At 34.9% G+C, this 23,017-nt stretch overlaps 1 protein-coding gene across 2 annotated transcripts in view; it reads right to left on the reverse strand.

Annotated features, from left to right (window-relative positions):
- The window catches only part of TNPO3 (transportin 3), a 125,750-nt gene that overhangs the window by 65,482 nt on the left and 37,251 nt on the right, over nucleotides 1–23,017 (reverse strand). For both annotated transcript variants that reach the window (XM_001366676.4, XM_056799690.1), the window contains 2 exons: nucleotides 9,983–10,056; nucleotides 8,993–9,149 (listed from right to left, as the gene is read on the reverse strand). In XM_001366676.4, the coding sequence (XP_001366713.1) occupies nucleotides 8,993–9,149; nucleotides 9,983–10,056 (231 nt within the window). The remainder of the gene's footprint in view (nucleotides 1–8,992; nucleotides 9,150–9,982; nucleotides 10,057–23,017) is intronic.

Below are 23,017 nucleotides of genomic sequence, written 5' to 3' on the forward strand. Positions count from 1 at the left end.
TCAAAGCAATTTTTTAAAAAGGAAATGACTACACTATTAATGAATTTTAGTAGTTTTGATAAAAGGCCCAGAAGGTGGAAAATGATTAGGGTGTAGTTATTTCTACTCTATAAGGAGAAGTAAATAAACATTCTTTAGCATACATTTTTGTAATCTTTTAGAGTCTTCATTTAAATATTATTTTTGTGAGTATCCATATAATTTTTACACCTACAGAACATGAGTCTTTACACTGAGCTATAAGACTGACAAATTACATTTTTTTTAACAATCAGGCCACAAAAGGAAAGGAATATGTAATAAATTATGGCAATTCAATTTTATGATGGCGGCAGACTTTCAAATTAGAATGCTGATTTACACATACCAACTGTTGAACATTAATATCCAGGGTTCTTATTTTACCCCATGTCTAAAGGAAGGGCTTTAAGTAGACTAAATCTTATGAAATAAACCAGCAACACTTAAATTTCTAAAGTAATTGTGACTTTCAACAAAATTTCATTACCTGGAATGACTATTTTAAAAATAAAACTTCAAGGACTAATAGAAAAAAGCCATAAAAGAGTTTATGAAAAACAACCAGCAAGACAGACTTTGATGAATCTTTGGTCACCATGGAAATGTGGAGCTGTATTAATATGATCACCAATCAATTAATCCTTAGCACTACTATATCAACCTAAAAAAAAGGAGAAAAAAGGTAAAAAAAAAAAGAAATAAAAAACCATAGGATTCCATCTAAGAACAACAAAAAGCAAGGGATATGAACCTGGAGCTAATGGACAGGTTTCAGGAGATCCATTAGAATATAGATGAGGGAAAAAAATTATAAATTTACTTTCACTAATCTGGGACCAAGATATAGTATTTCATTCAATTATTTTAAAACATTATTATGGGCAATGAAGTCAAGATAGCAGAGTGAGAAGCATTTGGAGCTAAACTCAATAGTACACCTCTTCTTCAACAACTACCTAGAAAATGCACCAGACTAAATTCAGAACAGAAAAGCCAAGAAAAGTCACAATGAATCATTTTTCCAGTCCAGTGAAGAATCAATGAGTCATTCAAGGAAGAGTTTCCACAACAGAAGGGATTGAGGGTGGGGGGAGAAGCATATGCAATACTTGAACCTCACTCTCATCAAAACTTGTTCAAGAAGGGAAAAATAAATATATTCACACTATAATTAGAATTATGGGGACAGTCATTAATGGAGAAATGGCTAAATAAATTGTGGAATATGTTGGTGATGGAATACTATTGTGCTATAAGAAATGATGAATAGGATGATTTCAGGAAAAGCTGGAAAGATCTACATGAATTGATGCAGAAAAAAATAAGCAGAACTGGGAGAACACTGAATGTAGACCAACTGTAATATCATGATCCAAGACAATTCTGAAGGACTTAGGGGCAGAGAGTGCTATCCATCTCCAGAGGAAGATGCAGATCAAATCACACTATTTTTCACATTAGTTTCTTTATGGTTATATTTTGAGGTTTTGGTTTTCTAGGAGTATTCTCTTACAACAATGGCCAAAATGGAAGTATATTTTGCACAATAATATATATATATATTATATATTATATATATAATATATATATATAACCCAGTTCAAATTGTTCACCATTTCCAGAAGGAGTCTTTTCCAGACACCTTTTTCCAGAAGGAGTAAGGAAGGAAGGGAAACAATTTAAATCTTATAATTTTGGAAAATGTATGCTAAAAATTGTTACTACAATGTAATTAGGAAAATAAAATATCTTAAAGAAAAAAATGAGTATAAAGTGTAAAGAACATCAAGAAGGCAAGTTTGGCATATAATAAAGTCTGCATAAAGGGGAAAAATACACTTGAAACAAAGATATATACTGAGTTAAAATAAAGGGCTGAAAAAGAATCTCTTATGCTTCAGTGGAAGTAAAAAAGGCAAGAGAGTAGTGAGTGACCTTAGATAAAGCTAAAGAAGAAATAGATAATTAAAAGAGTTAACTGGGAAACTAGCTTTTGCTAAAGGGCACCACAGACTATGAATTCTTAACCATACTAAATATAAATGCATCAAATGGCAATAGTATCTAATGTCTTAAAGGAAACATTAAATGAGCTACAGGAGGAAATGGATAGTGAAACTATAATTAAATAAATATTTCCTCTCATACCTAGATGAATTTAATAACAAAATAAAAATAAAAGACATTAAAGTGGGAAAAAATACAAGAAAATTTAGATATGAAAGAACTCTAAATACTGAATGGAAAGAATATACCTATTTTTCATCTATTCATGACATCTTTGCAAAAACTGACCCTCAAAAACAAGTGCAGAAAATAAGATATATTAAAAGCATCTTTTTCTGACAATAAAGCAACAAATTCATTTTGCCTTTGACGCATGGATTAAAAATTAACTAATTTTCTCCAAAGGAATGGATTGGTCAAAGAACAAACCACAAAAACAATCTATAATTTCATTAAAAATACTGATAATAATGAAACGGCACACTAAAATTGTAGGATGCAGCCAAAGCTGTACTTGGGGGAAAATGTATATCTCTAGACACAGCAATAAGACATTAAGAATAGATAGATCAATGAATTAAGCAAACTTCTTTTAAAAATTAGAAAACCAACTGATTAGAAATCTAAATAAAAATCCTAAAACCAAAGGAAAGGTCAACAAAATTGAATGCAAAAAATATATATATTTAATTAGACAAATAAAATCAGGAGCTTTTGGGGGGGGTGCCAAAATAGATAAATATTTGCCCAATTTTATTTTTAAAAAATTATCACCATCAAAAAGGAAAAAAGGTGAATTCGTAACCAAAGAAAATGAAATAAAAGCAATCATTAGGAACTATTTTATCCAACTATATGTCAATAAAACAAACAAGATAAATGAAATGGATGAATATTTTCAAAACTATAAATTGCCTAGATTAGCAAAACAGGAAATAGAACACTTCATAACCCTATTTTAGAAAAAGAAATCTAATAAACTATAAATGACTTCCATGAGAAATCCTCCCAGGAATAAATGGAACTTAAAAGGGAATTCTACTAAACATTTAAAGAACAATTAATCCCAAAATAACATAACCTGTTTGAAAAAAAAGGTAAAGAAACCCAACCAAATTTCTTCTTTGATACATATATGGTCATGGTACCTAAATTAGGAACAGTTTAAAAAAGAAAACCATAGGCTAATTTTGCTAATGAATAGTGATGCAAAATTTTTAAATAAAATACTAGCAAGGAGATTCAGCAATATAACACAAAGATCATATATTAGGACAAGACTGGTTAGATTTATAACAAAAAAATGCAAAGCTAGTTAAATATTAGGACAACTATAATTACTGTCCTAAAATTAATCATATTAGCTACAAAACCCACATATTATTATCAATAGATGTGGAAATTTTGTTTTTGTTAAAAACACCAGAAAGCACAAGAATAAATGGAGCTTTCTTTAAAATGATTAAGTAGTATTTATCTAAAACCAAGAAGCATTATCTATAATTGAAATATGCTAGAAGTCTTTCCATTAAGATCAGAGCAAATATGTTCATTATCACCATTACTATTCAATATCATACTAGAAATACTAGCTATAGTAGTAAGACAAGAAAAAGAAATCAAATAAGTATAGACAACAAGGAAACAAAATCATCATACTCTTTTTGTAGATGACCTAATGATTCACTTAGGTAACTATAGCATCAACTAAGAAAAAAAAAATTTTTAATTAATAATTTCAGGGGGGCTGCTGGGTGATTCAGTAGGCTGAGAGTCGGGCCTAGAGACGGGAGGTCCTGGGTTCAAATATGACCTCAGACACTTTCTAGCTGTGTGACCCTGGGCAAGTCACTTAGCACCTATTGCCTAGTCCTTACTACTCTTCTGCCTTGGAACCAATATATAATATTGATTCTACGGCAGAAGGTAAGGATTGAAAAAAATTAATAACTTCAGCAAACTTTCAGGATATAAAATAAACACATATAAATCATCAATATTTCTACATATTACCTATAAAACCCAACCAGAAGGAAAAGATAAATTCCATTTAAAATAACTATATATAGTATAAAATATCTAGGAGTCTACCTGCCAAGACATACAGGAATGATATGAACATGATTACAAAACACTTCACACAAAGACAGATATAAATAATTGAAGAAAGTCATTGCACATGGTTAGGTCAAGTCAGAAAAATAAAAAAGACAATACTATCTATCTACATTAATTTACTTATTCAATGCCATAATAATGAAATTAACAAAGAATCACTTTATACAGCTAGAAAAAAATATAATTGGTTTGGAGAAACAAGATTCATTAGCAACAGTTAGAGAAAAAAGGTCATCCTTCAATTGATCTGGCCAAAGGATATGAATAAGCAGTTTTCAAAGGAAGAAATCCAAGTTATCAATAGCCCTACTTAAGGAAAAAAATGGTCAAAATCAGTAATGATTAGATATATGTACATTAAGCAACACAGAGATACAACTTCATATCCATCAGATTGGCTAAATGATTTTAAAAAAGAAAGAAAAGAAAATGACAAATGCTATAGAAAAAATAAGTATACAAATGCACTGTTGATGAAGCTGTGAACTGGCCTAACCATTCTGGAAGAAATTTAGAACTATACCCAAAAAACTATTCCATTTACATGGCCTTTCACCCAATGATACCACTATTAGGTTTATACCACAAAGAAATCAAAGAAAGAAAGAGGAAAAGGACCCATATATACAAATATATTTATTGCAGCTCTTTTTTTGGTGGCAAAGAATTGGAAACCTAGAGTATGTCCATCATTGCAACCCTACCCAAAAGTCTCTCCGCATTCCAGTTCATCCTCCATTCAGCTGTCATTTTTTAAAGCTCAAGTCTCATTATGTTACCCTAATACTCAATAAACATCATCTATCTCCCATTCACAAAGCTTGGGGGTCTCCTAAGACTCTTACTATGTAACTGATTCCAAAGTGTATAAATTCCAAAATGTATGGCATTCAAAGGCTTTTATAACAAGCCCCCCTTTCAATTTTTTTATACCCTATCCCAAACACATACTTTAGTGTCCAATGACACTGGCCTCCTGAACAAGCCAACTCCTAACTCAGATTGTTTTCATTAGCTGTCCTTCATACCTTGAATGCTATCACTCTTCATCTCTATCTCCTGACTTCCCCAGCTTCTTTCAGGTCCCAATTAAAACCTCACCTTCTACAGGAAGTCTTTCCTGATCCCTCTTAATTCAGTTGCCTTCCTTCTTGTTTATGTTTAATGTTATCAGTCTCATGTAAACTGCAAGTTCTTTGAAAGCAGGGACTGGTTTTTGCCTCCTTTTGTGTCTATAGCACTTATGGCACACTGACTTTTCATGATACCATTCTTCGCCTCCCAAATCTTCCAAGCTTGCCACTGCCTCTCATCATTTCCCCTTTCTGTCATCTTTGATCTCTCTTTATCCATTGGTTCCTTTCTGGTGGCCTCCAAATAATCATAAGTCTCCACCATTCTAAATAAATCTTCAACTGATCTTGCCATACATCCTCAAACTATCATTGTATATACACTACTTTACTCTTTCACAGCCAAACTCCTAGAAGGGGTTATTCGGTTATAATTCCATTTCCTCACCTCCTACTCCTTAATCCCTTGCAGTAGGGCTTCCAATCTTAATACTTTAACAAAAATTTTTTAAACCCTTACCTTTCATCTTGGAGTCAATACTGTGTATTGGCTCCAAGGCAGAAGAGTGGTAAGGGCTAGACAATGGGGGTCAAGTGACTTGCCCAAGGTCACACAGCTGAGAAGTGTCTGAGGCCAAATTTGAACCCAGGACCTCCCAACTCTAGGCCTGACTCTCAATCCACTGAGCTACCCAGCTGCTCCCTTTAACAATTTTTTTTTGAGATTACCAATGGTCTCTCAACCACTAAATCCAATGGCCTTTTCTCAGTCCTCATTATTCTTAATCTCTCTGTAGTTTTTTATACTCCTGATAATCCTCCCCCCCCCCCTTCCTGGATAGTCTATCTTCCTTGGGATTTTGTGATGCTATTCTCCTCTCATTCTCCTACTTGTCTGAGAAATCCATCATAAATTCTTCTGTGAAGCTAGATCATCATCTATCTACCATTCACAAAGCTTGGGTGTCTCCTAAGACTCTACTATATAACTGATTCCAAAGTATATAAATTCTAAAATGTATAAATCTGCCCCATGTAAAGATGATACTTGTAACTTCATCATTATTATGGCAGTTAGATGGGATGATATCCAAAAAATAAACTAAAGGGTGAGAAAGAGGGGAGGCACTGTGAAAAGGGAGAGGTAGAATGGGGTAAATTATATCACATAAAAAAAAGTCAAAAAAGTTTTACAGTGAAGGGTAAAAAGGGGGGGGGGAGGGTCCTCCAAGGTTAACAACCTGAACCATAATTTCATCAGAACTGGCTCAAAGAGGAAATAACATAAGTACTCAGTTGGGTACAGAAAACTATCTTACCTTATAGGAATTGGGAGGAAAAGGATTTTAAGAGAAAGTGCTGGTGGAAAGGAGGACAGATTGGGGAAGACAGCAGTCAGAAGCAAAACACTTTTGAAGAAGGACAGAGTGAGAGAGAAAAGGATAAACAGGGGGGAAATAAGGACGGAGGGAAATACACAATTAAAATTATAACTGTAAATGTGAATAGCATGAACTCATCCATAAAACAGAAGTGGATAACAGAGAGCATTACATGATTTTGACATGAAGGATGCTACTATAAACAAATTAGAGGACCATTAAATAGTTTAGATTATAAAGATTTTACACAAAACTAATGCAACCAAGATCAGAAAGAAAATAGAAAACTGGCCGGGGGGGAGGAGGGGACCTTAAAGAAAGTTTCTCTGATAAAGGCTTCTTTTCAAATATATAGAAAACAGAATCAAACTTATAAGAATACAAAATATTCCCCAATTGATAAATGGTCCAAAGGATATTAACAGGAAATTTTTAGATGAAGAAATCAAAGCCATCTATAGTCATAGAAAATGCAAATTAAAACAACTCTGAGGTACCACTTCATATGAACAGATTGACTAACATGACAGAAAAGGAAAATGACAATTGTTGGAGGGAATGTGAGAAAATTGGGGCACAAATGCACTGTTGGTGGGATTGTGAACTGATTTAATTATATGGGAGAAAAATTTGGAACTATGCCCTTTGACCCAGCAATACCACAACTAGGTCTGTATCCCAAAGAGATTAAAACAAGGAAAAAGGATCTATATGTACAGAAATATTTATAGTAATTCTTTTTGTGGCAGCAAAGAATTGGAAATTGAGGATATGTCTATTAAATGGGGAATGGCTAAATAAGTTGTGGTATATGATTATGATGGAATACTATTGTGCTATGAGAAATGAAAGCAAGCTTTCAGAAAAACAGGTAATTGGAAAAAAATAAAATATTAAATTGAAAACAAAATAAAATCTAGTAGAAAAAAATCTACCCAACTCTTGAACTCCAGTCTGACAACCACATACTAAACATCTTTACCTGAACATTTTATTAGAATGTCAAATGCAACAGATTCAAAACATAATTTCTTATGTTTTCCCTATTTTTCCTACTCTAAACTTTTCTTTTTGTTTTATAGTCATGAAATTGACAACATCAGAGTTATCCCATATTCTCCATTCTCCCTCAGTCCTGCCCACATCCAATCAGTTGTCAAGTGTTATTGATTACCCATCTCTTTTCTCACAGGGACACTACCCTAATTCACACCTTCATTACCCAATATGGAAAGAGCCAAACTAGTTCCCTTACTTCAAGTCCTTCCCCTCTCTAAATTATCTCCCACACAGCTGCCAAATCAATATTACTAGAAAAGAAAAGTCTGACATGTAACCTCCCTATTCAGAGACCTTTGGTGACTATTGTCTCTAGAATTAAGTTTGCCATTATTTAAGTCTTTGCATAATATGGCTCCTGTCTACCTTTCCAGTTATTTTGTATTACTCACCTTTGTAAACTCTGGGTTCTGGCCAAATTGGCCTATTACCCATTTCCAAACTTAAACCTTCCTTCTCAAAGGTACATGCCTCTCCACCTTTTAGAATTCTTAGTTTCCTTTGAGACTCAGCTCAGGTATGGTGTTATCTACAGATAGCCTTTTCTGAATCCTCCAGTAGTTAGTTCTCCATCCCTCCTAAAAGAAAAGCTCCTTGGAGTCAAGGACTATTTGAAATTTGTCTTTGTATTCCCAACACCATTTATTTAGTGCCTTATACATAGACACTAAAAAAAAAATTGTTGAACTGAACCAAAAAGGTACAAGGAAAGACAAGAGGAAAAAAATAGTAAAGGACATGTTTCGGGGGGTCGGGGGGGGAGCAGATACTAAGTTTGGGTGGAATACTCCATGTAGAGGGGAATAATAAGATATAAAGCTGGCACTGGATGTGAGGATTCATAAGGCGGAACAAAAGAGGCCTGCAAAATGGAGGCAATAAGGAACTACTAAAAATGTCTGAGCCTGAGTGACACAATCCCATCTATGAATTAAGAAAGAATGTTTTGGCAACAGCATAAAAAAGAGGCAGCAGACAGTGGCAGTGAAAAGGACTCCTAGGAAATTACTGTAATAGTTTGAAGGGGTGAGCAATGTCAGGAGAAATGAAAGAGTATGGATATAAAAAGTATTTCAGAAAGAATCAACAGGAAAACAACTAAAAATAAAAGTAAAAACAAGCTAAGTGTCAAAGATAAAACCTAAATATGAAATATGACTTAAGAACCTGAAACATTTTGTGAGTAAAAGATTATAAACTAACCTAAAATGCAATAGGACTATAACATGCAAATACTCCAAAAGATCAGAGTGAATATTGTCAGGTATATTATAGAGAGATGTATAGAAAGAGACATCTTAGAAAGCAGGTAAGCATCTCAAACCTACTTACCAGCAGAGAAACAACTGTGCTTGAGTAGTAAGCCAAGTCTTCTATAATCTCTGTGCGACGATTAGCTCCAATTCGTAAGGACCGGCTATGTACTTCCTCAGGCAATACCGTAAGGATCTCCAGCAGAAAAGGCAAGGAGGTTACATCATTGCTATATCTTGGGGGGGAGGAAGTGGGGGGAGAAGAAAATAAGCCATGATTTTTAAAAAAGGTGACAGAAATTTCACAAGAAAATAAATGAAAAAATTGCTATCAAAATACCTCTAGCCACAAAGGCTTTAATAGCCACCATAAATGGAAGTGGAAAAGGAAGTGCTCTAGTTTTCAGAAAAAATGTTTGGCCAAATAGCAAGAAAATGAATCTTAGATTATTCACAATTGGATCTTCATTCATTCTTTTATTTATTTATTTGTAGCATTTAAGGGTCTTCCAAATAGTAGACTGGTTCTTTAGGGAAGAATGTTATCAATTTGCAATACATAAAGTAAATTTCTCCCAATAAAAAAGCATATTATATGCATACTCAGCCACAAAATAATAATCTCGATTGAAAACCAAAACTGTTTTAACTTTCCCAATAATATGGCTACAAAGTTTGGTAACAATTTACAGAAGTATTTATCCACCATTTAGTAGGAGTGAGCCACAAGGCAACATGGAAAATTCTGGGAGCAAATAAAGATCACCTATCCCAGGCAGAAACAAGAAAGTTTAAGAAAGCATCAGTTAGTCTTTCTCTGCCAGAAACTTATTCAAGACCTTTGGACAATGAATAAAGAAAAAACAACAAAACGGATACCTCTCAGCTCAAAGAAGGACAAACAGCATGGCTTAATCTTTGCCAAGGAAATGTCTACAAAATTAATTGCTGCTCTTTTTCTCTGTAATCTCAAAAAACGAAGACAGAATCTCTAGACATGATCAATAAACATCTCCATTTTTTATCTGCGTTTCCCCCAAATACTCGATTGTGAATATAAGTTACTTACTTTTCTACCAGGGTCTGCACACAACCTTTCCAGGAAGGCATCTGCAAGGCCAGGTCTGCTATTGCTAAAGCAAGCTGAATCCAAAAAAAAAAAAAAAACTTGGTAAACAAAAACATGGATACTAAACACAATGTTAGGTTACTATTAGTGCCAATTAAAAAACCAAACACTAACTCCTTTAAACAAAGCTAACAGAAGTTCAGATAAACTCAGGGGAAAAAATTAAAAATATATTAGACAAGCCATACCAGATTTCAAACTATGTTATAAAGTTGGATATCAAAACAATCTGGTACTAAGAAATAAGAGTAGTGGGTCAATGGAATAGGACAAGAAATCAACACAAAGATCTAAATTTCTGGGAGAACTCACTATTTGACAAAAATTGCTAGGAAAACTAGAAAATATGATGGCAGAAACTAGGTATAGACCATACACCATATACGCCATACACCAAAATTAAGTCAAACTGGATTCTTGATCTAGAAATAAAGGGGAATACTATAAAATATAAACAAATTAGGGGACATGGAAAAGTTTACCCATTAGACTTATGGATAGAAGAATTTATGACCAAACAAGGAAGAGAGAATATTATGGAAAATGAAATGGATATTTTGATCATATTGAATTTAAAAGGTTTCTATACAATTAAAATCAATGCAACCAACATCAGAAGGGAAACAACAAATTAGAAGAAAATTTTTATAACAAGTATTTCTGACAAAGGCCTCATTTCTCAAATATACAAAGAACCGAGTCAAATTTATAAGAATACAAAGCATTTCCCAACTGATAAATGGTCAAAGGATATAAACAAGCAATTTTCAGATGAAGAAATTAAAACTATAGTCATATGAGGAAATGTTCCATATCACCATTGATTAGAGAAATGCAAATTAAAACAACTCTGAGATACCATCTCACTACTATTAGAGTAGCTAATATGAACAAAAAAGAAAATAATAAATGGAGGGAATAAAGGAATCGTGAACTGCTCCAACCATTCTGGAGAACAACATGGAACCATGCCCAAAGGACCAAAAAACTATGCATACTCTTTCACCCAATAATACCACTACTAGGTCTACATCCCAAAGAGATAGGGGGAAAGACCTACTTATACAAAAATATTTTTAGCAACTTTTTTCATATTGGCAAAGAAATGGAAACTGAGGAGTTGTCTATCACTTGGAGAATGACTGAATAAGCTGTGGCATATGGTTGTACTGGAATATTATTGAGCGATAAGATATGAATAGAAAAATCTTTAAAGATTCATATGAACTGATACAAAATGAAATGAGTACAATCAAAAGAACAGTGTATTTAGTAACAGAAATATTGTACAATGATCAACTGTGAAGGACTAAACTATTATATCAGCAAAACAAGGTTCTAAGATGACCCCTAGGAAATTCAATTTTAAAAACACTATCCACAGCCAAAGGAACTGTTGAATCTGATTGCAGATCAAAGTATGCTATCCTTCACTTTATTTACTTCATGAAATTTTTTTTGTATATGTTGATATGTCTTCAGTCATGATATGGGAAATATGAAAATATATACTGAAATCACTGGTATAATCTATATCTACCTATTTATTATGTCAGGGAGGAGAGGAGAGGGAAAATCTGAATAACAAAATGTCAGAAAACAATTGCCAAAAATCATTTCTATTTGTAATAGAAAAAAATAAAGTTTAATTTTAAAACTTTTTAAGTTAATTAAGACATTAAAAAAGTTTGGTAACTGCCCTGGGCACCTACATATGGTATGGGGTTAAGAAATAGTTTCTTTAAAAAATAAAAAACATTAATCTTTTAAACTTTAAGACATCTTGAAACTTTCTGCATGATTATATATAGACAACATTAAGGCCAGAGCTCAATAATCAGGGTCAGAATTTTCACCTGAACTTTACTGAAGATTGTCAATTGCCTTTTCTTCGTCATGTTGCAGGCTAATACAAAAAACTTCTACAAAGTCAAAGCAGTATGAGATATATGTGAGTCAAAGGATATATGTGATGAATCATTCCTGGAATGGTTGGATGTTTTTATCTCTTAGGTGTTCTCCTGACTGATGAAAAAAAGCTGCTTGATGAGATTTCCAAATTATCAATTGTGTCAAAGCAACTTAGAAAGTTATGTATCTGGTGTAAGACAGAAGATCAGCTAAGACAAAATATTTTTCCAACTAACAAAGCATTTTTGTTACTACCTAATTTGCACACATAAAAAACAAATTGACCCATATCCAAGATTGTCACCCTTCCTTCTGGTGACTAAGGGATATTTATCCCACTGACAATGAAAAGAATAAAAACATGAAATGTCCAGAGGCAATGGCAATTGACTTTTCCTAAAATCTTCCTTCTTGATGTGACAATCACATTTTTTTTTGCAGTAGTACTGAAATGAATGGACAGTGTGGCAGTGGAAAAAAAAAAAAACACTATATTTTGAACCAGATAAGCTAGGTTCAAATCCTAGCTTTGTTGCTTATTACCTTGAGCAAATTCCCGAATTCAATAAGGGTTTGTTTTCTCATCTATAAAATGAGACAGTTGGATTGAATGACTTCTAAGGTGCCTTTCAGCTCTAAATCCATGGTCTTTTGTGAAAAAAAGAAAAATTTTGTTTGGCTATGATAAAAAGAAAAGAACACCACTGTAAACTAGACGTTTGCTAAAGGTTTTTTATCATATGTTTTCTAGGGAAAGCAGAAAAGAAGGATGTGTCCTGTAATAGAAAAGAAAGAACAGTAAAAGGGAAGACTTTAATGTACTTGGAAAAGGGCAGCAAGGGGTGAAGGGGACCACTTAACTTATAAAAACATCTTTGAGGTTATGGCTCTCAGGCAAACAATGTTAGAATCATATTACCAAATCCTCCCTTCTGTTAGTCAACTGACTTTTGAACAAAAGTATTTTGTCGAAGGGAATCGTTTGTATATTTGTTACGAAGAATATGCTAAGTCAAAAAACAATGTATCAACAAACTAAAAAATACATCTTGAAGGTCATAGTGAAAAAATGAATCTTTTATCAAACATAAAAATGCTACAAGTGTTGGGTTTCTTATCTCCTCTCCAAAATACAAAGTTTCTACCATCTTGATTCTTATTCAATCTTAAATACCCTAAAAAGAAGCAGGATAATAGGGCAGTACTATTGGATTCAGTTTAAAAACAAGAAACTGAAATTGTGAAGAAAGTTGTCTGATTTGAAAACTAGAATTCATTCAATTGTGACTGCATAAAAGGATATGCAAACTTGAGACAACAAACTTAAAAAGAGAAGACATGACAGCCCTGAAAAGTATATAAATCAAAAGAATAATCGTTCACTCAAAAGTAGCATGGCAGTTTTTTGGAAGATGAGTTTTAACTAGCTTTTCCTCTACTTCCTTGACAAAAACCTCTCATGCTATCCTTGTGGGAAAAAAAATGGAGAAATATGGATTAGGTAGCAGTTTGGTCTGACTGAATAAATGGCCAGACACAAAAAAGGAGTCACTGATGAATGCATGAAAATGTAGAGTATACCAAAGATCTCATTAGCCCAGTCAGATCAACATCTTATCAATGATTTCAAGCCATAGATGCTGTTACAAGGGAATCACTTTAAAAGACTAATATATATTAATTTAAGGTCGCCAAGGAATTCAGCTATGTAATTCCTTAATGAAAACTCAAGTCTGCAGTCAATCTTTTATGGAGTTTAATTACAATAGGAGGAAGAAAGGAATTAGAGAGAGAGAGAGAGAAAAAGGGAGAGAAGGGAATAGGGCTTAAATACCCCTTCTGTTTAGGCTGGGCCAAAAGGCCCAAGCCCTTAGATAGCTGGGCAAAGAAAAGAGATCAGTCACTATTACACAGTCTCAAAGGCCCCCACCTTCAGCTTCCTTCAGAGCAAGCTTCTCAGAGCACACTCCAACCACTCCGACCAACTCCTCAACCACCACCCTCTGAGTCTTCAGACCCCTCTCTCTTTAAGGAAACCATCCAAGTTGCCTCCCCTCAGTTCTCACATCTACCAATCACTGTCCATCAATTTCCCTGTGCCAATGGAGGCTCTAGCTTAACCCAGGACCGCCCAGAGGCTTTGCACATGTCTGTTGAAGGTCATATTTTCAAATGATTAAATCTTTGCTCCTTTGCTACAGCCCTTTCTAAATCCTGTTAACCTGAGTAGGGTAGAGATTGGAATAATTAAATTTTGATCTAGGCTGCAGCCCTTACTCAATCCTGTTAGGACTGAGTAGGGTGGAGATTGATTCCAAGTATCTCCATTGTATCAATTCTAAAATCAATCATGACTCAAAGAAATTCCTGTTCTATGCTTAAGCATAGGTCAAAGTCCTTTCCATTGTTCAGCAAAAGGTTTCTGTCCTAAAGTAATCTTAAGAAGGTAGGAGAAGGAACCTCCCATGCCAATGGGGTTCACATTCCAATAGTCAAGACCCACTATCAATAGGAAATTTTTCAAGTATGAAATTTCCTAATGGTGAAAATTCCAACATTTATAAGTCTAAGAAATTTTGAGGTTTACAATGCTAACTCGTTATATTTGCAGATAACACAAACTGAAGTGATAGTTAACATACTAGATGACAGAGGATCCCAAAACCCTAGGCAATGGGTAGAATGGAAGTCTAACAGGGACAAATGTACAGTCTTATGAGTTCAAAAAGTCAGCTTCCCTAGTAACAAGATGGAGAAATAAACAGTACTATTCAACAATTTGTTATGGCAGACCAAAAAACTGCTATCCTAGACTGCACTGAGAAGCATCATGACCAGAATGACAAGGTAAAAATAATAGTATAAACAGATCAAACTATACTAGAATGCTGTGGTTCTATTCTGGGCACCACATGTTGAGAAAGATATTAACAAGTTAGAAAAGGCTGAACCAACTCAGGTGGAGAGTAGGCTAGAGAACATACCCTAAAAGAATCACGTGAAGTCCTAAAGAGTTGGGAGGGACCTGTAATTGGGTTGTTTGACAGAGGAGTGTGAGAGGGAACAGTTTCCCTAGGTGGGACCTCTAGCTGCTAAGATTAAAAGAAGCTGTGCTATATTTATTTTTAAGGGGAAAAAGAAAAGGGAAAAAAAATTGAACTTACCTCTGGCAGCTGTGAAATGTAGACTCAAACAAACCTATTAAAGCTGGCTTAGGGATAGTCACAAAAGTAAAAGGAAAAGTCAAGAAAAGTAAAAAGATTGAGGGTATTTCGTCACAACCAATGAGGTCTGCCAAATAAAATGTAAGGGGGGGAAAAGGGGTTAATTTTAAAAGGGTTGGACTGGATTATTTAAGAGTGTAGTCACCAGGAATGTAATTTAATCCAATGAGATTTACTTATAATTTATTTACAAAATGTTGAAAGAGAGAAATAAGAAAATCCAAGAGAGGATAAGGTAAATCTCTCCTGAGGTTAGTTTTTTTAGAAAATTCAGCAGTTAAGAGTCAGCTTTTCACACCACATGTCAGTTCAAAGGAAGAGATTTTAAAATAGCCTCATGAGGAACAGGCTCTCGGGTCCAGCCTCCAGTCCAAAGAATGAAGAACTGTATCCAGTCACCACTTCCAAAGAATGAAGAACTGCCAGTAGAACTGAATCAGGAAGTTGTAACTCCCTTTTAAAGACACTTTCTCTTGCATCACTTCCTGTGCCTTCCCCTAATTCTACTTCTACCAATCACAGTTGAAATCCTGCTCCAGGACTGCCCAGGAGACAGTCAGCTGATTCTGATTCTTCATCCACTATTGCACACGTGGGTCACAGACCTCCCACTTAATGATTAAGTGAGATGTTTACACTTTTGGTGATTAGATCTAAAAATGGGCAGATCTACATACTCAACTTTTAAGTAGGATATTTACATTTTTGGTGATTAAATCTAAAAATTAGGCAGGGCTTACAATTTTAATTCTCATAATCAGGGGAGAGTTAATTTTAATCTTCATAAGCCCAATAACTATCTTTAAGTAGATTTGGTAAATGACAAATATAAAGAAGGAAACTATAAGTAAATTAGGTGAACATAGAATAAAAGGAAAGAATTTAAGACCAAGCAAGAAATAGAGAATATTATAAAATGTAAAATGAATAATTTTGATTACATTAAATTTAAAAGGGGTTGTACAAACAAAACCAATGCAACCAAAATTAGAAGGGAAGCAACAAATTGGGGAAAATCTTTATAACAAAAACCTCTGACAAAGGTTTAATTTCTCAAATATATAAGGAACGAAATCAATTGTACAAAAAGTCAAGCCATTCCCCAATTGATAAATGAGCAAGGGACATGAATATGCAATTCTCAAATAAAGAAATCAAAACTATCAATAAGCACATGAAAAAGTGTTCTAAATCTCTTATAATTAGAGAAATGCAAATCAAAACAACACTGAAGTATCACCTCACACCTAGCAGGTTAGCTAATATGACAGCAAAGGAAAGAAATAAATGTTGAGGAGGATATGGCAAAATTAGGACATTAATGCATTGCTGGTAGAGTTATGAATTGATCTAACCATTCTGGAAGGTAATTTGGAACTATGCCCAAAGGGCTTTAAATGACTGCCTGCCTTTTGATCCAGCCATACCACTGCTAGGGTTATAACTCAAAAGATAATAAGGAAAAATACTTGTACCAAAATATTCATAGCTGCATTCTTTCTGATGGCAAAAAATTGGAAATTGAGAGGAAACCCTTCAATTGGAGAATGGCTGAACAAATTATGGTATCTGCTAGTGATGGAATATTATTGTCCTAAAAGGAATAATGAACTGGAAGAATTCCATGTGAACTGGAAAGATCTCCAGGAATTCATGCAGTGTGAAAGGATCAGAACCAGAAGACAGAGAAGTCAGAGACAGATAGACTGTGGCACAATAGAATGTAATGAACTTCTCTACTAGCAGCAATGCAATGATCCTGGACAATTCTGAGGGACTTAGGAAAAAGAATGCTATTTACATCCAGAGAAAGAACTGTGAGAGTAGAAATGCAGAAGAAAAACATGTCCTCAATCACATAGCTCGATGGGGATATGATTAGGGATGTAGACTCTTAACGATCACTCTGTTGCAAATATTAACAATATGGAAATAGATCTTGATCAGTGATACATGTAAAACCCAGTGGAATTGCTCTTTGGCTATGGGGCACAGGGGGGAGGATGGGAGGGAAAAAAATATGAATCCTGTAACCATGGAAAATATCCTAAATTAATTAATTAATTAAATGTAAAGTTTTTTAAAAAACCACTATCTTCAAGTATCTGGTAGTTTTTCTTGTAGAAAGGTGATTAGATTTGTCCTGCTTCATCCCAGAGGGCAGAAACAATGGGCAAAAGCTGAAGAGAGGAAGATTTAGATTTGAAATACGGAAAAACGTCTTCTTTTTTTTTTAACCCTTACCTTCCATCTTAGAATCAATACTGTGTATTGGTTCCAAGGCAGAAGAGTGGTAAGGGCTAGGCAATGGGGGTCAAGTGACTTGCCCAGGGTCACACAGCTAGGAAGTGTCTGAGGCCAGATTTGAACCTAGGATTCCCATCTCTAGGCCTAGCTATCAATCCACTGAGCTACCCAGCTGCTCCTGGGAAAAACTTTCTAACAAGAAAATGAACTGCTTTGAGAAATAGTAGACTTAACTTTATCATTCCCAGTTTTCCTGACAGTTTTTAATTTGGCATAGAAGGCACTTCATTGTTGTGATAATAAGTTTTACTAATGTAGAATAAGCTTTTAATGTGGCTTCAATTTTCCACAATGTAATGTTAAGTCTTAAAGCATTCAATCCAGCGCTTAAAATGTATTGAGGTTCTTAGGTATCTTCAATCATTTACTCAACCCAAATCAGTTTTGTCCTCCTTTCTAATTGAAAACTTTATTGGAATTTTCAGATTGCTTATGTCATTCTTTCCTTTTTGCTTTCCCTTCTTTCCTCCATCACTTTCCTTATCTCTTTTACCTTCTTCTGCCACTTTTCTTTTTCATTTCCCAGTCATACTCTTGTCTTTCACCATCTGGACCAGTTTCTGACTAAAGAGTTATTAACTCTCTTTTTCTAAAAAGTAGTAAGTGCTAGACAATGAAGATTAAGCGACTTGCCCAGGGTCACACAGCTAGTAATGTCTGAAGTCAAATTTGAACCCAGGGCCTCCAGTCTCTAGTTTTGGCTCTCTATCCACTGAGCTACCTAGCTGTCCCCAAGATTGAGTAAGTTTAATGCTTACCAAATGGCCAAATTCAGTGGCCTTTTCTTATTGCTCATCCTTCACCTATCTTATCCCAAATTATGGAAGCATACTTTGTTCTTGTACACATAACATGAATAGAAGTCATTTAATGATATTTTGTGTGAACAGCGGGAGAGATTCACCTAGCAATTCTTTACGGCTTCTCCACTACCATCACAAGTTGCTCCAGCATTAACATTTTTTTAAACTCTCTTCCCTAGAGAAGGACTTCAATTCTAGCCACAGGAGACTATGTGTGGCCAGGAAGTGCCCCCAACTACACGTATTCAGTTCCAGAGCCTCCTATGAAACCCTTTTACAACACTCCATGATCCTAATTTTAGTCTTAACTTGAGGCTGTGATCTATATCAATATTCTTCTGTTATCTTTTCTTTCCTAGAAAACTAAATAGAGGCAGAGAGTAAGTAGAGAATTATATGGCTCCATCCTAGATTCAAAGCAAATTTCTTGAGATCTTTGACAACACATAATTAGAAAGAGAAAACTTGGTAAATTTTGTTTGTTTTGGTTATTTTTTATGGTGGGAAAGGAGAGGCACTAGCAGTTGGAATGTAAATGAGGGCAATATGATGAACATAAAAGGAAAACAGGAAGAGGAAGTCAAGAAATACAATCTCATAGTTGCTAAAGACCTTCAGAGAGTCCATACTCTGCAAGTGGTTATTTCTTTCTTTGAATGACAAATATTACATGTATAACCCAGAGGAAATGCTTATCAGCTCCAGAAGGGGGTGGGGGGGAAGAAGGGAAAGAACATGAGTCATGTAACCTCTAGAAAAATATTTAAATAAATATCTATAATATCCTAGTCCATTTTAATGCCCTCCACTAAGATCTCATCTATTTAAATATAAACCCATTTCTCCTCTTTTATTACAATCTCCATTTATACTAGATTCTACAATAATCTCAATAACAAAATTGCTTGTGGTACTTATAATGGTTGCAAACTATAACAACCCCAAATGCCCCCTTAATAGGGAAATAGCTAGATAAATTATGCATGTTTAAAATGCAATTAACAAATATGTGTAGAATGGAAATGTATGCATGAAAAATATTAAGTAAATAAAAGATAAATAGCATAAAGATACTGATTAGAACTATATAAAAAGTTTGTACATTAAAGGAATGAAAAAATGTGAAGCTAAATGTTCATAGAAGATTTTGTTTTTAATTTTTTTATGTTCTTTTCTTTTTAAACTTTGAGTTCTAAATTCACTCCCTCTTTCCCATCCCCACCCACCCACTGAGAGGTCAAACAATATATCAAATAGACATTTGAAATCATACAAATATATATTCCCTGTGTGACAAGGAAATCACTTTAAAAGCCTGATATATATTAATTTAAGGTCGCCAAGGAATTCAGCTATGTAATTCCTAAATGAAAACTCAAGTCAGCAGTCAACCTTTTATGGAGTTTAATTACAAATAGGAGGAAGAAAGGAATTAGAGATAGAGAGAGAGAAAAGGGAGAGAAGGGAATAGGGCTTAAATACCCCTTCTGTTTAGGCTGGGCCAAAAGGCCCAAGCCCTTAGATAGCTGGGCAAAGAAAAGAGATCAGTCACTATTACACAGTCTCAAAGGCCCCCACCTTCAGCTTCCTTCAGAGCAAGCTTCTCAGAGCACACTCCAACCACTCCGACCAACTCCTCAACCACCACCCTCTGAGTCTTCAGACCCCTCTCTCTTTAAGGAAACCATCCAAGTTCCCTCCCCTCAGTTCTGATATCTACCAATCACTGTCCATCAATTTCCCTGTGCCAATGGAGGCTCTAGCTTAACCCAGGACCGCCCAGAGGTCTCTGGCTTTGCACATGTCTGTTGAAGGTCATATTTTCAAATAATTAAATCTTTGCTCCTTTGCTACAGCCCTTCCTAAATCCTGTTAACCTGAGTAGGGTAGAGATTGGAATAATTAAATTTTGATCTAGGCTGCAGCCCTTACTCAATCCTGTTAGGACTGAGTAGGGTGGAGATTGATTCCAAGTATCTCCATTGTATCAATTCTAAAATCAATCATGACTCAAAGAAATTCCTGTTCTATGCTTAAGCATAGGTCAAAGTCCTTTCCATTGTTCAGCAAAAGGTTTCTGTCCTAAAGTAATCTTAAGAAGGGAGGAGGAGGAACCTCCCATGCCAATGGGGTTCACATTCCAATAGCCAAGACCCACTATCAATAGGAAATTTTTCAAGTATGAAATTTCCCAATGGTGAAATTTCCAACATTTATAAGTCTAAGAAATTTTGAGGTTTACACCTGTTAGTCATTTTTTTTAAAACCCTTACCTTCCATCTTAGAATCAATACATTGTATTGGTTCTAAGGCAGAAGAGTGGTAAGGGCTAGGCAATGGGGGTTAAGTGACTTGCCCAGGGTCACACAGCTGGGCAGTGTCTGAGGCCAGATTTGAATCTAGGACCTCTCGTCTCTAGGCCTGGCTCTCAATTCACTGACCTACCCAGCTCCCCCACCCCCACCCCACCCCCGTTAGTCATTTTGCCCCTCCCCCCAAAAAAAAATAAAGAAAGAAAGAAAATTATACTTCAATTTTCATTCAGAATTGATCAGTTCTCTTTCTGGTGGGGAATAGCATTTTTTCAGCATGAATCTTTTGGAATTTTCTTGGATCACTGTGTTGATCAGAGTAGTCAAGTCTTTCACAGTTGATTATCATTACAACATCACTGTTATTTGCACAATGATCTACTTGCTTCTTCTAACTTGTTATAGGGAAGTTAAACGGAAGGAATCACACTACTAGCTTGCCCTGCTAAATTCCTTTGCTACAAACTTCACTCTGCATTAAATTCATATAGGACTTGCCATGTTTTGTTCTGAAATGAACTCCTTAATCATTTCTTATGGTACAATTGTACTCATGATGCAATTTGTTTAGCCATTATCCAATTGATGTACATCCCCTCAATTTCCAATTCTTTGGAATTTCCACTACAAATTCCACTCAATTTCCACTACAAAAAGATAATTTTATTTTCATATATAGGTCATTTCCCTTTCCCCTGTAGTCTGTTTAGGGTACATTAGTGGTATTGCTGGATCAAAGGGTATGCCCAATTTTAAAGCCCTTTTGAGTATAGTTCCAAATTTTTCTTGAGAATGGTTAAACCAGTTCACTGCTCCATTAACAGTCCATTAATGTACCCATTTCCCCCTCATCTCCTCCAGCATTTGTCATTCCTGTGTGAGGTGGTACCCTCAGAATTTTTAATTTACCTTTCTCTAATCAATAGAGCATTTTTATATGATCACTGATAGCTTTAATTTCTTTTTCAACAACTGCCTGTTCACAACTTTTAACCATTTATCAACTGGGAAATGGCTCTTATTTTTGTAAACTTGAATCTGTCCCCTATGTATTTGAGAAATGTGGCCTTTATCAGAGAAACTTGCTGTAAAAATTTTTATAATTACTTCACAGTCCAAGAAATCTCTTAACAAAAATACAGCTTCCCTGATCACCTCTTTTAATTAGATTTTTGCTTTGATTTTGTCTGAGATTATGAGTGCTACCCCTGCTTATCCCTTCACTTTAATCCTGTGTATTTCTGTTGCTAGTGTTTCTGTTGTACACAACAAATTATTTGATTCTGGCTTCTAATCCATTCTATCTGTTTCTATTTTATGGATGTACTCATGTCATTCACATTTATAAGTACTGTGTATTTCCTTTACCCTATTTTCCTCTATTTATCCTTCTCTCTTTTAACTTGCCCTCTCAAAAGTTCATTTTGCTTCTGACCACTGCCTCCCTTAACCCACTCTCCTTTTTATCACTCTCACCTATATCTCTTATCCCCTTCCCCTCCTATTTTCCTATTGGTTAAGACAGATTTCTAGGGGGAAGGGGGAGAGAGGGGGAGAGAGAGAGAGAGAGAGAGAGAGAGAGAGAGAGAGAGAGAGAGAGAGAGAGAGACAGAGAGATAGAGAGAGAGAGACAGAGAGAGAGAGAATTTTTCCTTTATTTAAGCAATTCTAATGAAGAGAGTGATGTCCAAGCACCACACTCCACCCTAATTCTGGTGCCACTATACAAATTCTTCCATAGGTGTTTATTTTATGTGAGAAAGTTTTCCACTTTCTACCTTTTCCTTTCCTCTTTTCCCAGTGAATCCCTCTTTTTCACCACATTGGGGGGGGGGGGGATCATCCCAACATAACTGACTCATACCTAGGCTCTTAGTCTTTGTATATAGACTCCTAATAATGATAAAGTTCTTAGAAGTTAAATGAATCATCTTCTCATATAAGAATGTAAACAGTTTTAACTTTATTGAATTCCTTATATTCTTCCACATTTACCTTTTTAATACCTCTCTTGAGCCTTCTGTTTGAATGCCAAATGTTCTATTCAATTACAGTGTTTTTATCAGGAATGCTTGAAAGCCCTCTATTTAATTAAATATCTGTTTTTTTCTCCCCTGAAGGATTATATTCAGTTTTGCTAGATAGATTATTCTCGACAATAATCCTAGCTTCTCTGGTTTCTAAAATATCATATTCCAAGCCCTCTGTTCCTTTAAAATGGAAGCTGCTAGACCAAGTTATCGCTCTTTGCAGATGACATGATGGTCTACTTAAAGAATCCTAGAGATTCAACCAAAAAGCTAATTGAAATAATCAACAACTTTAGCAAAGTTGCAGGATACAAAATAAACCCGCATAAGTCATCAGCATTTCTATATATTTCCAACACAGCTCAGCAGCAAAAACTAGAAAGAGAAA

This window comes from Monodelphis domestica, chromosome 5 (assembly GCF_027887165.1).
Source record: "Monodelphis domestica isolate mMonDom1 chromosome 5, mMonDom1.pri, whole genome shotgun sequence".
Classification (NCBI taxonomy): Eukaryota; Metazoa; Chordata; class Mammalia; order Didelphimorphia; family Didelphidae; genus Monodelphis; species Monodelphis domestica.